At 49.3% G+C, this 14,993-nt stretch overlaps 1 protein-coding gene across 2 annotated transcripts; it reads left to right on the plus strand.

Annotated features, from left to right (window-relative positions):
• Nucleotides 1–585: 585 nt before the first annotated feature.
• Nucleotides 586–14,646, plus strand: RGR (retinal G protein coupled receptor). 2 transcript variants are annotated; one of them, XM_004049701.5, is made up of 7 exons: nt 593–765; nt 3,187–3,343; nt 4,420–4,541; nt 8,326–8,479; nt 9,795–9,912; nt 13,321–13,434; nt 13,932–14,646. In XM_004049701.5, the coding sequence occupies exons 1-7, from the start codon at nt 687–689 to the stop codon at nt 14,061–14,063; spliced, it is 876 nt and encodes a 291-aa protein (XP_004049749.3). In that variant the 5' UTR covers nt 593–686; the 3' UTR covers nt 14,064–14,646. The 2 variants fall into 2 exon arrangements, with proteins under 2 accessions (XP_004049750.2, XP_004049749.3); XM_004049702.5 differs by lacking the exon at nt 13,321–13,434 and having other exon boundaries at nt 586–765.
• The last annotated feature ends 347 nt before the right edge of the window (nt 14,647–14,993 follow it).

The raw sequence follows: 14,993 nt of genomic DNA on the forward strand, positions 1-14,993 counted from the left end.
AGGACATTTTTTATGCTCAGGTGCTCTATGGGAGACAGGAAATGCAGCCCTGAGGTTTATATTCACGATATCTAACCAGGACTTATACAAAGGCCACAGACAAAAGACATTGACATTGCAGAAAAGTAAACGGAAGAGTCCAGTGGTCCCACTCCAAGGCGCATAACTAGTTAGTGGCAGATTCAGAACCAGAACCCCAACCCCATTTTCTGGTCCCAGTTGGGGTTCTTCCTCTGACAGCAGGCGACTTCCCAAGCCTCATCCTTTCCCCAGCGCTTTGGAGTGTACTCATGTGAGCCTGAGGACACACACACACAGGCACCAGGCTTGTTGGGAACAGCTGCGGCTCAAATCCCTCCTCCTGCTCCCCTCCCTTGGTTATGCAACTCTTTTCCAATTAGGCTCTCAGCCACACACCATTTGGATTCCCCAACCTTAATCCTGTGCAATGGGGCTGAAATGAATGAGACAGGGCTCCATTCTGGCTTCACAAAGGCTGCATTGTCCAACTCCTTCTGCTTGGGCCAAGAGGACCATTTGCTGCGGGGAGGCATCCAGAAACAGCCCAAGGTCCAGCATAATAACCTGCATGTGCCTCCAGGCACATGGGATGGCCCTTTAAAAGGGAGGGCCTGGCTGTGGGAAGCCAGAGACAGCTGGGCCACTGGCAGTGAGGGAGAGTGAGGATGGCAGAGACCAGTGCCCTGCCCACCGGCTTCGGAGAGCTCGAGGTGCTGGCTGTGGGGATGGTGATGCTGGTGGAAGGTGAGCCAGGCAGAACCTGGGGTGCAGCGGGGGCCCAGTGGGTTCTGAGGACCCAGGCCACCAGTGTGGAGCTGGCAAGGAGAGGAGAGGTCCCCAAACCCAGCTGGGTGTCGGGTCCCCTTGGCTGCCTTCCCCTCTGTGCCTGGACTCGGGGGGTGTTCTGACAATTGAACCTGTGAGGTGCAGCACACTGCCCGCTGGGAGAAGAGAGGAAGCCAGGCAAGGGTCAGGGAGGGAGGGACTTTGAAAGGGGACATCTGCCCAGGAGATGATCAAGAGCCAGGCTTTAGGACTTTTCATGTCCCTCCAGCCGGGAGAAAATTTAATCCACTCCTTGGAAATCCTGCTGAGAATCCCACATAAGATCAGTCCCCCAAAAGGCTCTGGGGACAGACAGCTCTGCCACCTGCTCTTGTGTGGCTGGAACCAAGTCTCTTCAGCTCTCTGCCCTCAATGCCTTGACATTCCGAATGGGTGGTTGTAAAGATTAAATGGGATAATGGGTATAAAGTGCTAGCCTAAATAGACTCTAGGGTATTTAAGTTCATTCACTCCCATCCTCTCCAGCCCCACCACTATTTTCACTGTGTCTACTCCTATGAGCCCAAGCACTTCACCTCTGGAGGCAAACTGGGTCTGCGAGGTACCTACCTCAACCTAGAATCCCTAAGATGCTTGCTGAGGCCAGAGCTAGAGACAGTGTCAATCCTGAATCTGGGCCAGCCCAAGCTAAGTTGATGGAGAACGCAGCTTTGGTTCAAAGCAGACCCAGAGAAATCATCAGCACATTTTCTCACCTAATGAGAACTGACAATGGAGAGGAAGTGACAGTCATTAGATTGGTCCTGAAGGCTCTGGACACGACTGTCTGGTGGCCCCAGCCCGTGTCTCCCTTTCCTGAGAACCCTACAATCTAGCATCCTTCCAGGTCCTCAAACATGCCATAAAATTTTACCACTTTATTTTTTGGAAGGGGTTTAAATTTACATTTTTATTTCATGTTTAATGACTAGAAATGTCATTATATATACAATGCTTTGGTTTTTATTTTATTTAAAATATTTTTAAAATTTCAATAGCTTTGGGGGTACAAGTGATTTTTGTTTACATAGATGAATTACATCGTGGCAAATGCTAGGATTTTAGTGCACTCATCACCCGAGTAGTGTACATTGTGTCTCATATGTAGGTTTTTTTAATCCCACCCCCTCTCCCACCCTTCCCCTTCTGAGTCTCCAGAGTCCATTGTGTCCTCTGAATGCCTTTGCGTACTCACGGTTTAGCTCCCACTTGTAACTGAGAACAAACAGCATTTGGTTTTCCATTCCTGAGTTACTTCACTTAGAATAATGGCCTCCAGCTCCATCCAAGTTGCTGTAATAAGACATTATTTCATTCCTTTTTACAGCTATTATTCCATGATGTATATATACTACATTTTCTTTATCCATTCATTGGTCAGTGGGCACTTACATTGATTTCGTATCTTTGCAATTGTGAATTGTGCCTCAGTAAGCATAGATGTGCATGTGTGTTTTTGGCTGGATTAAATGGCAGATCTACTTTTAGTTATTTAAGGAATCTCTATACTGTTTTCCATAGAGGTTGTATTAATTTACATATTCCCACCAGCAGTGTATAAGCATTCCCTTTTTACCACATCCATGTCATCGATCTATTGTTTTTTGACTTTTTAATGATGGTCATTCTTATAGGAGTAAGGTGGTATCTCATTGTACCATAGCATGTCTTTGCACATGCTATTCCCTCCTGGAATGCTCTTCCATGCACTGTCCTGCAGGCAAGTGCTTCTCATAGTTATGAAGGCAGGATTTTTTCCTGTTCCTCACTTTAGATAGGGGAAGCTGAGGTTCAGAGAGCTTAAGGAGCAGCAAGCGAGGCAACCAAGCCAAAATTCAAGGTCGGGTCTCTCTGCTGCCAGAGTACGCCCCCTTCATGTTCACTTCCGTGCCTGGCGTCCTGGGCAGCTCCCAGCTCTAACATCGACTCTTCTCCTTGGAGCCTCTCTGACTTTGCTCTACAGTCCTTGGAGAAGGCATTTTGAAATCCAAAAGGCCTGAATTCAAGTTCCAGCTCCACCACTTACTAGCTGTGTACTTAGGGCAAGTTAGCTAGTGTCTCTGAGCCTCAGTTTCCCAACTATAAATGGAGAAGAGAGTATCCAAGTAAAGATTGAATGAGATGACTCATATAAAGTGCTTATCCTGGTGCCTGGTGTGTGCTAAGTGCCTGGCAGGTGTCAGTGATTATGACTGTTATAGCATGAAGCATGCTACCCTATATTGATTGTCTTCCTTGTCTGTCCAGGAGGTTGCTGATGCTCCATCCACCCCACACACCCTGTTCTGACCCCAGCTGGGCCTCAGCAGCCCCAATGCCAGCCCCCACCCTTCCTTTCAGCTCTCTCCGGTCTCAGCCTCAATACCCTGACCATCTTCTCTTTCTGCAAGACCCCGGAGCTGCGGACTCCCTGCCACCTACTGGTGCTGAGCTTGGCTCTTGCGGACAGTGGGATCAGCCTGAATGCCCTCGTTGCAGCCACGTCCAGCCTTCTCCGGTACCAGCCCCCTCCCCAGTCCACAGGCTCTGGGGTCCTGCCTGGGGCCTGACCTCTGGGCCCTGGGCAGCCAGGCCAAGGGCATTTTTACTACTTACAGAAAATTGGCCAAGGGCAGAGGGTGGGCAGGCTAAAATGGGCTGAATTCCAGATTCATTCTGAAGAACGACAGCTGATTTCTGGAAGACAGGGGTTGCTGAAACCTGATGAAAGAGATGGTAGGCTGTAGAGATCAATGGTGTGGGTTCTGTAACCAAGCAACCTAGGTTTGCATTCTGGCTTCAGCATTTCTAGTTCTGGGCTTCTTCCATAAATCGGATATTATTTCCTAACTCATATAGGTGGTTGGAAGTATTTACTTCTATTATGTGTAAATAACTTAAAATAATGCTTGATACCTAGGACTCTACGTAAGTGTTTGTGAACACAAATAGGGTTTTGGCTAGTGTCTAATACCTCCTTATACAAAAACCAGGGTCTTCCATCACAGCTTCAGAAGGTGTTTATAAAATTGTTTTCTGAAGCAGACTGGACATTCTCATTCTGGTTTTGGACACTACAGACGAAGGCTGGAGCCCCCTGGATGTGCATGCTCAGTGCTGACCAGCCTGGGGGGTCTGCATCAGTGAGAACTCTTCCTCCCACAGAGAATTGAAGTTTCCACCTTTGCTTGCCCTTTTAGGCTGGGGAGGCCTGGGATCTCCCCTCTGACTTTGCCTTCATCTTCTGTGTGACCTTGGCTTCAGTATCTTTGCCTCTTTGAATGTCAGTTTCCCCACCTATCAAATACAGGCATGAGCTCTCCTGTGGCAGAGGGATCTGATCACGCAGAGAGAGCCTATGGCCCAACCGTGGTGCAGTCAAAGTCACCCAGCCTGGAGAGTGTGCACTGGGCTCCACCCCTTCAGCCTAGTTACTTGAGCTCCAACGCCTCATAGGAAAGACACCAATATTAAGGCCCTCTTCGGAGAAGAAGGGCAGCATTCAGGAACACACACTCCAAGCTGTACTTGGCAGGTGTGGGAGGTGGAAAGGATCGGAGGAGAGAGGTCACTGGTGCCCAGTGTCTCCCACAGGCGCTGGCCCTACGGCTCGGACGGCTGCCAGGCTCACGGCTTCCAGGGCTTTGTGACAGCGTTGGCCAGCATCTGCAGCAGTGCAGCCATCGCATGGGGGCGCTATCACCACTACTGCACCCGTATGTATCTGGGCTCCTGGAGTGGAGGGACACCGATGCAGTGTGGAGAGGATAAGAGGCAGGGAGGGGCAGTCAGAACTAGCTACTGCTCCGTGTTTCCCAGTACAGGGAAGTGTGGGTAGGTGTGAGTGTGCATGCATAGGCACTCATTTCAGGAAAGGAGGGAGGGTGGGAGAGTGTGCAGGAGAGCTGTTGGGCCTCTCTTGCCATTACTGCAACCTTGGGCAAGTCAGGGATCCTCTCTGAACCTTAGTCTCCTCCTCTGTGAAATGATGTTTTTTTTCTTTTTGAGACGGAATCGCTCTACTGCCCAGGCTGGAGTGCAGTGGTGCGATCTCGGCTCACTGCAACCTCGGCCTTCTGGTTTCAAGCGATTCTTTTGCCTCAGCCTCCTGAGTAGCTGGGACTACAGGCATGTGCCACCACGCCTGGCTAATTTTTGTATTTTTAGTAGAGATGGGGTTTCACCATATTGGCCAGGCTGGTCTCAAACTCCTGACCTCGTGATCTACCCACCTCAGCCTCCCAAAGTGCTGGGATTACAGGCGTGAGCCACCGCACCCGGCTGAGATGATTTTAATAACCAATCTCAGTTTTATTTTGAAAATGAAAGGAGATCATGGATACAGAAAATGCCCTTGCAGACAGGCACTACTCTGCAGACAGGCGCAGAGAGGCTGTGTGTATGTGTGTGTAGCTGGGCATGTGCCCTGGCACCCCACACTTCCATGAGGCTTCATGAAAACTGTCCAGCTCTAGATCTCCCAAGCTGCACTGTCAAATACCATCTTAATAATTGGCCATATCAGTGTACAAACTGCTCCATTTTTCCTTGATTTTTTTCTTAAAAGTGACTCATTTTTTAAAATGTAAACACCTGCTACAAGCTCATTCTAAACAACATCTGGGAAATCACAGGTTTAATGTTCTTATAATTTTAATACAATTAAAATAAAAACCTGTTCACCAGAGACCATCAAGAACCCTGTTTACCACCAGGGGTACATAAACATGTTTTGGGGAGCTGTGGCTCAGCTAACCCTCCTAGCAAACCTTCAGCTCACAGCCTCGGAAGCGGAGACACAGAGAAGTTAAGCAGCTTGCCTCGCTACTAAGGGCAGAGCCAGCACTGGGCATGACCTGGTACCTCCAAGTCCTGAGCTATGAATTTGCCCAGCACAGAGGCTGCTGTGAGGTCTATAGCCAGCACAGCCTCAAACCATGGCATGACCTCTTTGGAATCCACAGAACTTCCCTTGCCATAGTCACATGTACAGCCCCCTTCCCTGAAAAGTCACTGCCCCTCATGGGTCTCTCCTGTCATATGCCTCTCTCCAGGCCAAAATGCTGCCATCGGTCTCATCATTTTGAGTGGCGATAGGTTAGCCCTCCTGTCCACTTGGCCTCAGAGCGCTTCTCCCACTCCTTACATCCCAGCCCCTGCCCCTAATGCTCCCTTGGACCATCTTATACACACACACACACACCACCTTCTCAGATAGCAACAGGCTTCTCTGCCTCAATATAGAACAGTTAATCCCTGTGCCAGAGGCCTTAGATCAAAGCCCTTTCTGTACTAAGAGCATGGCAGAGCAGTGTGAAGGCAGGCAAAGGGGAATGAGGAGGTCTGAATTCATCTACTCCATCCCTGGGTGGTTGTAGGCATGTCACCTTGGCCATCTGTTTCTAAAGCTGAAAGTCTGAGGCAGCACAAGGGTCCAGGTAGATATTAATTATTGTGCCCACAGAGAATTGCTTGAACCTGGAAGGCAGAGGTTGCAGTGAGCCGAGATGGCACCACTGCACTCCAGCCTGGGCAACAGAATGAGACTCCGCCTCAATAAAAAAAAAAAAAGAAGAAGAAGAAGAAAAGAAAAGGCCAGGCATGGTGGCTTATGCCTGTAATCCCAACACTTTGGGAGGCTGAGGTGGGCAGATCACTTGAGGTCAGGAGTTCGAGACCAGCCTGGCCAACATGGTGAAACCCCATCTCTACTAAAAATACAAGAATTAGCTGGGCATGGTGGCATGAGCTTGTAATCCCAACTACTTGAGAGGCTGAGGAAGGAGAATCGCTTGAACCTGGGAGGTGGAAGTTGCAGTGAGCCGAGATCACGCCACTGCACTCCAGCCTGGGTGACACAGCAAGACTCTGTCTCAAAATTTTTTTTTTTAAAAGACAGGAAGAACTGACATCTTAACTATATTGAATCTTCCTGTCCTTGCACGTAATTATCATGCCCACAGTTGGGATGGGAGGTGTCTTAGTCTGCCCAGGCTCCTATAATAGAATGCCATCGACTCGGTGGCTTGAACAATAGAAATTTATTTCTCAGTTATTCAGGCTGGGAAGTCCAAATGCAAGGTGTCAGCATGGTCAGGTTCGGTGAGGGCTTGATTCTTGGTTTATAGATGTTCATCTTCTTGCCATGTCCTCACATTAAAAGAGAGAGATTGTCACTCTTGTGTTCCTTCTTTCATTTTTTTGAAACAGAGTCTCACTCTATTGACCAGGCTAGAATGTAGTGGCACCATCTCAGTACACTGCAACCTCCACCTTCTGGGTTCAAGCAATTCTCTACCTCAGTCTCCTGACTAGCTGGGACTACTGGCACATGCAGCATGTCCAGCTAATTGTGTCCCTTCTTATAAGGGCACTAATCACATCATGGGGGCTCCACCCTTATGGCCTAGTTATCTCCCAAAGGCCCCACCTCCAAATGCCATCACATTGGGGATTAGGGCTTCAACATATAAATTTGAGGGGACACAAACATTCAGTTCATATCAGAAGGTCACATCCAAGCAAACTCCATCTGGAGCCGTATCAGTAGAAGCAAACTGTCAGATGAGGGAGGTTGTAGACATGCTTTTCTCTCCCGATCAAAACCCATCTGGAGAACTGCCCTCTGCCCTGGTATCTTATATACAAAGGAGTATGACAAAAAAACAGTAGACAGAGGAGGGCACCTGGGAAGTGCATCCTGAAGCCAGATCCAGGAGGAACCACTGGATGGGAAGGACCCAATGACACTGCAGCAGAGAGGGGGGCTTCAGGGAAGGGACTAGAGGAGGTCAAATCAGCATGGCTGGTTCACATCAAAAGATGCTGCTGGGACCCAGCCTCTGCCATTGGCACTGAGATTGAGCCCCAACCCCCGAGTCAAGCATTCTCAGAGGGTGTCCTGGAAGCAGGGGCAGTGGCCTGATTCTGAGCAAGTGCTGAGGATGGTGGTAAGTCCAGACTTCTGCCTCCATCCCCTATGACCCTCACCTGAACCGCTTCCTATGCTTCTTCCTGAACTTTGTCTCTGAAAACGTATCTGTCTCTTTGCCACTCCCTCCTTGTCTCTGTCCTCTGAAGAAGATGGTATAGTGTGTCTATTTGGAGACCTTCACCATCCATTATCTATTTCATTCTTCATAACAATCCTCTGAGGCAAGGATTATCATTCCCATTGTGGGCGAGAATACTGGGGCTCAAAGAAGCTCTTCACTTGCCTGAGGCCCTGAGTTATTAAGCATCAGAGCTGGGGTTCTCATTTTGGTGAGTTGCTTAGTTAACCCCTCTCTCAGCCTCAATTTTTTAGACCGTAACACAGGGATAAGAAAACCTCCTTCTGGCAGGATGTAGTGGCTCAATCCTGTAATCCCAGCACTTTGGGAGACTGAGACTGGTGGATCACTCAAAGGGACACTCTTCGAGATCAGGAAGTCCATTCTTTCTCACTCTATCAGGCCATCTCCTCCTCACAACCTCCTCTTCTTCCTCTGTCCTGTGCAGGTAGCCAGCTGGCCTGGAACTCAGCCATCTCTCTGGTGCTCTTCGTGTGGCTGTCTTCTGCCTTCTGGGCAGCTCTGCCCCTTCTGGGTTGGGGTCACTATGACTATGAGCCACTGGGGACATGCTGCACCCTGGACTACTCCAAGGGGGACAGGTGAGATGAGAGGAGCAGCTTCGAGGCTCCTATCCATGGGAATCTTGGCTTTGAACTCCTATGACAAGGGTGCCCCAGCTGAAAATCCAAATGGGGAAATGTCAATGTTTGCCAGACAATCTCAACTTCTTAATCATGATACCCACCTGCAGGTGGACAGTGGGACTGGAAAAAGCCTGTTCTGAAAACTGGCCAGGTGATGGGAATGCTGTGAAAATTGGGACCCAGAGTTGAACCCAAAAAGAGACATCATACAGGGAGCCATTGGCTTGTGTCAGTGATAACAGTCACCAAGCTGCACCACCTCCTAGCCATCTTCAGCACAGTCGACCATCATGGCTCTGACCTCATCAGTTTCTAGAGGGAGCCATGCCCTTGGTACAATAGATTCAAAGAACATTAAGGTCCTTGCATTGGGAGGGAATGCCCTGAGCATACGCTATGAGGCAATCCCTGGAGAAATAGGACAGAATGCATGAGGGTCCCTACCCTCATGGGGCTCGTGTTATGGTACTGCCCCATCAGGAGGCTCTAGGGAGACAAGGGCTTAGGGGGATCCTTTAGGAACTGCCTTGAGGAATGGTCACATGGGCTCCAGCCCCTCTTGCTTCCACCAGAGCCGAGTTGCATTCATATGCTTTACCCATGGTGTTTAATCATGAGGCATCTGCACTGGATGACAGGCTTTCCAGGTGATGCATTCTTGAGAACGCTGGGCCTGGTCCAAGTGTCCCTCCATGGCACTCCCCAGCCAGGGTCCAGTCCTTCCAGCTGCCCCTCCCTGGTGGACAGCTCCAACGTGACATAGTCTTCCCTTCAGAAAATGGGAATCTGTCTCCCTGGGACTCCCACTATTCCCTTCACCTCCCCATGACCACTACCTGGGAACACAGGCTCTTCTGTGGTGCCTTCAACCATTTCTTCAGTGACACAGTATCCAGTCTTCTTGTTATCCAGTCTCCTTTTAAAACCTTTGGGCCTAGAATGCTCCTTGAATGTTCCTTTCTCTTCGTCCACTGACATCCCCACCATTGGGTGAACATGTTTCCCAAACTAAAATTTCCCATTCTTCGTGCTTGGGGGACAAACAGGAAAGCAGGGCTGAGCACTTGAACAAGAAAGAGACCTCTTCCTCCTTGTAGCTCTCTGGCTCCTAAAGGGAGTTCACCGGGGACCCGGGAGCAACCACACTGAGAGCTTGTCTGAATGGGGCATTTCCCCACAACCGATCATCTAGGGCAGAGCTGGTGGGTCCTTGAGGGCAGCTGGCCATCCCTGAGAGCTAACCCCAATCCTCCACCCGCTTTCCCTGTAGAAACTTCACCAGCTTCCTCTTCACCATGTCCTTCTTCAACTTCGCCATGCCCCTCTTCATCACGATCACATCCTACAGTCTCATGGAGCAGAAACTGGGGAAGAGTGGCCATCTCCAGGTAAGGACCCCCTTCCGGAGTGTTATCTGAAGGTGCAGCGCAGCTCCAGGCTCTTGGTGTCCCGAACAAAGAATTGGATGTGACACACACAAGTAGCAAAACAAATATTCATTGCTTTTGCAGCAAAAGCTTATTCAGCACAGTATTACACTCTCAGAGAGGGGAGGGTGGACTAATCTCTGCGAAGTGAGATCAGCACCAGTTTGGTGTATTTTGGGTTTTTTTATATGTTTATTTTTCTTCTCTTCCCAAGGCTGCCTAATCTCTAGCCAGCATCTGCCTTTTGATTGATAGGTGGGTTGCTTAGTTACTTTGGCCCTTGTGTGCTTGCCTGTCACCTCCATCCCATAATCTTAAGTACATGCATGATATGCAGTCCATATGCATCAGCTTTAATAAGCTTATTATCATACAGGGTCATTTTAAGGATACTTTTTCTCTCTAATGCACATGCGCATCTCTGAGGAACTGCCCCTGACAGGTTTGGTCCAGACCTAGCTGGCCACAGGAGCTTCTTACTCACTTTTTAATCTTATTTGTGTTTTGGTTGCTCAACTTCTGTTTCTTGTCTTGCTTCTTGCTCACCGCCTCTTCACCTTGCTTCTGCTTCTACTCATTCCGCCCTTTAACCTCCAATTCCCTCTGCTATTCTCCTGCCTCAAGAGCAGCAGTAATTTCTCGGTTCCTCTCAGGGACACCAGGGAATATGAACAATGTGACAGACAGCAACCAGGGGTTTTCTGCGTTTTCAGTGATCAAGAGAAAATCCAGCTTGTGCACAGCATAGGATGTTAGAACTGGAAACCACCCTCCCTTTGCTCAGATCGCCAAGGCCTGGGGAGCAAGGATCAGGGCTGCTCAGATTCACCCAGACCCCGTAACTCTGGGGACCAGGGCTCCCTACTAGACACATCCGTGCTGTTCCACTTAACTCTTGCCAAGGATCTGAGGTTTGGCACAAAGTTACAGGCTTTTTAAATGCTACTTTTAAACTGCTTTGAGATGTTTAATTTAATCACAGTCACAGGGTGGTGCCCAAAAGATAAAAATCAGCCTATAAGCACATTTGTCCAAGAAATACAATACTTCAAAATAAGCCCTCCTGGCCATTTTTTAGTTTCTGCATTACTATTCCCTTGCCACGGTTTTATTTTAACTTGGTCACCTGGATGACCTCTAGCAAAGGAGTCGTAACAAGCAACAAAGATTAGAACAAATTCAGATCTTAATATTATTTCTTTGCAACCACTCTATGAGGAAAGAGGTTTTCTTTTCTTTTTTTTTTTTTTTTTTTTTTTTTTTTGAGGCTGAGTTTCACTCTTGTTGCCCAGGCTGGAGCGCAATGGCGTGATCTCGGCTCACCGCAACCTCCGCCTCCCCGGTTCAAGCGATTCTCCTGCCTCAGCTTCCCGAGTACCTGGGATTATAGGCATGTGCCACCACACCCAGCTAATTTTGTATTTTTGGTAGAGACGGGGTTTCTCCATGTTGGTCAGGCTGATTTCGAACTCCTGATCTCAGGTGATCCGCCCGCCTCCGCCTCCTAAATTGTTGGGATATAGGCGTGAGCCACCGTGCCCAGCCTTTTTTTTTTTTTTTTTTTTTTTTGAGACAAGGTCTTACTCTGTTGCCCAGGCTGGAGTGCAGCGGCAGTCTCGGCTCACTGCAGCCTCCGCCTCTCTGGTTCAAGCGATTCTCCTGCCTCAGCGTCCCTAGTAGCTGGGATTATAGGCACCTGCCACCACGCCTGGCTAATTTTTGTATCTTTTGTATCTGTTGGCCAGGCTGGTCTTGAACTCCTGACCTCAGGTGATCCACCCACTTCAGCCTCCCAAAGTGCTGGGATTACAGGTTTGAGCCATCGCGCCGGCCAGAAGGAGGTTTTCTTATCCCTGTGTCGCGGACTAAAAAATTGAGGCTGAGATGGGGTTAACTAAGCAACTCACCAAAAACCACACACCTGGATTCAAACCTAGGTCTGGGACTCCACCACCCACGTGGTCAATCACAGTGCATGAAAGAAACTCTTTTTTTTAAGTCACTTCATCTGCCACTTTATTTATTTATTGTAAATTGGAAAAGGACTCTGCAAATCTATTTTAGCTGGAGCCCCGATGCTCCCCCGAGGTCAGAAGGAGAGAAAGGGCTTTGCTGGGACCAGAATCCAGTCCCCTGGCTCCCAGCTGGCCGCTGGCATAGGCGCAGCTTCTAGGCTGTCCTCCGCGATGCCGGTCCCAAGCCCTGTCTGGAGGCGCAAAGTTCACATTTATTGGAGGCTCAGGCAGCCGAGAGACAAGGCTGCCACGATGATCTCCTCATTTTTCTGCGTTGACTTTAAACCATTGTCTCTGGTGGGCATCGCCAAGGTCACACGCAGGGGTCCAGGGACCTCATCCCAAGCTGAGCGGCTTCCCGAGACAGCGTGGCCTCCCCAGGGGGATTCCACGTCTTACGGCCTCGGCTCCCGGGAGGGCCCCGTAGTGCTGAGCTCCGTTGTTTGTGGGGTTTTTTTCCCCAAATAAGGAACAGTTAAGAGGAAAAAAAAGTCTCTTGGTCAACATATTTTAATAATCCAAGATGGAAGAAAATATGCCCTCTTCCAGCTTAGTCACCCTCTTTGTTAAAGAAAGTCAGGTCAGGGAGAAAACAGGCAAGAACTTTAGCGTCAGAATTGCACGTCCGCGTGTTTGTGCGGGGCTGGAACTTGGCAGCTCCCGCTGAAATTAAAGCGCGAGTCTTGCGCCCCCTCATGGCCCCAGGCGGCACCCCAGCATCTCCCGCTCTCTGGACAAGCCCCTCCCCCGCTGATTGTATTTCACATTGGGAGCCCAGACAGGGTGGTCTCGCCAGGTGGCTGTAGCTGTGGATGATGAGTTGGTTCTAGGACTGAGGCCTGAGGGCGGCTTAGCCTGGGGCCCCTTGAGCACGCAGTCACAGAGCCCAGGATTCCTCTTAAAGAGCACAGACCCAGGCCAGGCACAGTGGCTCATGCCTGTAATCCCAGCACGTTGGGAGGCCGAGGCAGGAGGATCCCTTGAGCCCAGAAGTTCGAGACCAGCCTAGGAAACATAGTGAGACCCCTTCTGTATTTGACAAACAAAGAGTACAGACCCAGGAGGAAGCTCATTATCCACCCAGTCTCGGCCTCCAGCCACGTTGGGTATTGTCAGGCCATTTTACAGACACAGCAGCTGAGGTCAGGCAAGTTTAAATAAAAGGCTTAAGGTCACACAGTCTTAAACAACAGAGAGGCCCATCTGGTCCCAAGTTCCCCTGCAGACTCAGCCCCCTCCTGAAGCCTGGTCCATGCTGCCCAGCCCTGCTGAGTGCTGACCTGGTCTTCTTGGCCACATAGGGCTGTGGGCCACCTGGAGCAAGCTGACATCTCCTGTGACAATTTCTCCCCAGGTAAACACCACTCTGCCAGCAAGGACGCTGCTGCTCGGCTGGGGCCCCTATGCCATCCTGTATCTATACGCAGTCATCGCAGACGTGACTTCCATCTCCCCCAAACTGCAGATGGTACAGATACTTCTAGTACCTAAAACTAGACCCCTCTCCATCTTTGTTCTCTGTCTCACCTCATCTTTCTGGATTTATGGCCTCTGTGTCAGTCTCTTCCTTTCTGTGTTTCTTCCTTTGGATACTCACAATGCATAGAGCATTAGTTTGCCCCCCTAATCCCCCACCTCGTCTCTGAGTCATACCAGGCTGCTGCTTGACATTGCCCAAACCTCATGTGAGATGACAGGGACAGCCAGCCAGATGGTGTTGATAAAGACTCTGTGACTAGGGGTTGAGATTAGTCCCCAGGCTGGGAGCAGGTGGGTCTGGACAAGAGTATGGCTCCATGGACTCCGTGAGCCATGCATCTCCACCAACTAGTCAGGGAAGTCTCCAAGGCTGCAGAACTAAATGATTGGCAGTTGTAGGTGGAGGGTGACTGGGGTCACCAGGTGGGACCAGAGAGAGGATCAGTGGCTTTGAAGCTTCTTTTCTGGACTTTTCTGCCACAACAGGTGCCTGCCCTCATTGCCAAAATGGTGCCCACGATCAATGCCATCAACTATGCCCTGGGCAATGAGATGGTCTGCAGGGGAATCTGGCAGTGCCTATCACCGCAGAAGAGCAAGAAGGACCGAACCAAGTGAGCCTGCCACCCTGGAGTGAGCCCCAGGCCAGGAGGCTGTTCCAGGAGTCCTGCCCAGCAGCCTCAGTGGCCAAGCCCAGACACTCACCCACCTTCCCCAGTGGCCCCGTGCATCCTGGCCCTAGGCTGGACACAAGGATTCAGAAAGACACCAGGCTGCACAGAAAGAGCCAGATGGACCTGAGTGTCGGTCACAGCCCTCTACACTCAAGGCTGAGAGGCCTCAGGAAAGTCACTCCTTTTTAAAAATAATAATAAATGTAAGGGGGTACAGTGCAGTTTTGTTACATGGATAGATTGCCTAGTGGTGAAGTCTGGGCTTTTAGTGTAACCATCACCCTAATAATAGACATTGTACCCATTAAGTTATTTCTCATCCCTCACCCCCTCCCACCTTGTCACCCTTCTGAGTCTCCAATGTCTATTATTCCACACTCCATGTCCATGTGTACACATTATTTAGCTCCCACTTACAAGTGAGAACATGTGGTATTTGACTTTCTGTTTTTGAGTTATTTCACTTAAAATAATGACCTCCAGTTTCATCCATGTTGCTGCGAAAGACATGATCTCATTCTTTTTTATGGCAGTGTAGTATTCCATTCCATATACATATATAAACGTTATATATATGTAACGTTTTCTTTATCCAATCATCTGTTGATGGATTGATTCCATATCTTTGCTACTGTAAACAGAGCTGTGATAAGCATACAAGTGCAGGTTTCTTTTTGATATACTGATTTCTTTTCCTTTGGGTAGATACCAGTAGTAGGACTGCTGGATCAAATGGTAGCTCTATTTTTAAGACAGTATGGAGAAATCACCCTGTTTTCCATAGGGGCTGTACTAATTTACAGTCCCACCAACAGTGTATAGGTGTTCCCTTTTCTCTGCATCCTTACCAATATCTGTTATTTTTTGACTTTTT

Source organism: Gorilla gorilla, chromosome 8 (genome assembly GCF_029281585.2).
Source record: "Gorilla gorilla gorilla isolate KB3781 chromosome 8, NHGRI_mGorGor1-v2.1_pri, whole genome shotgun sequence".
In the NCBI taxonomy this organism is placed as follows: domain Eukaryota; kingdom Metazoa; phylum Chordata; class Mammalia; order Primates; family Hominidae; genus Gorilla; species Gorilla gorilla.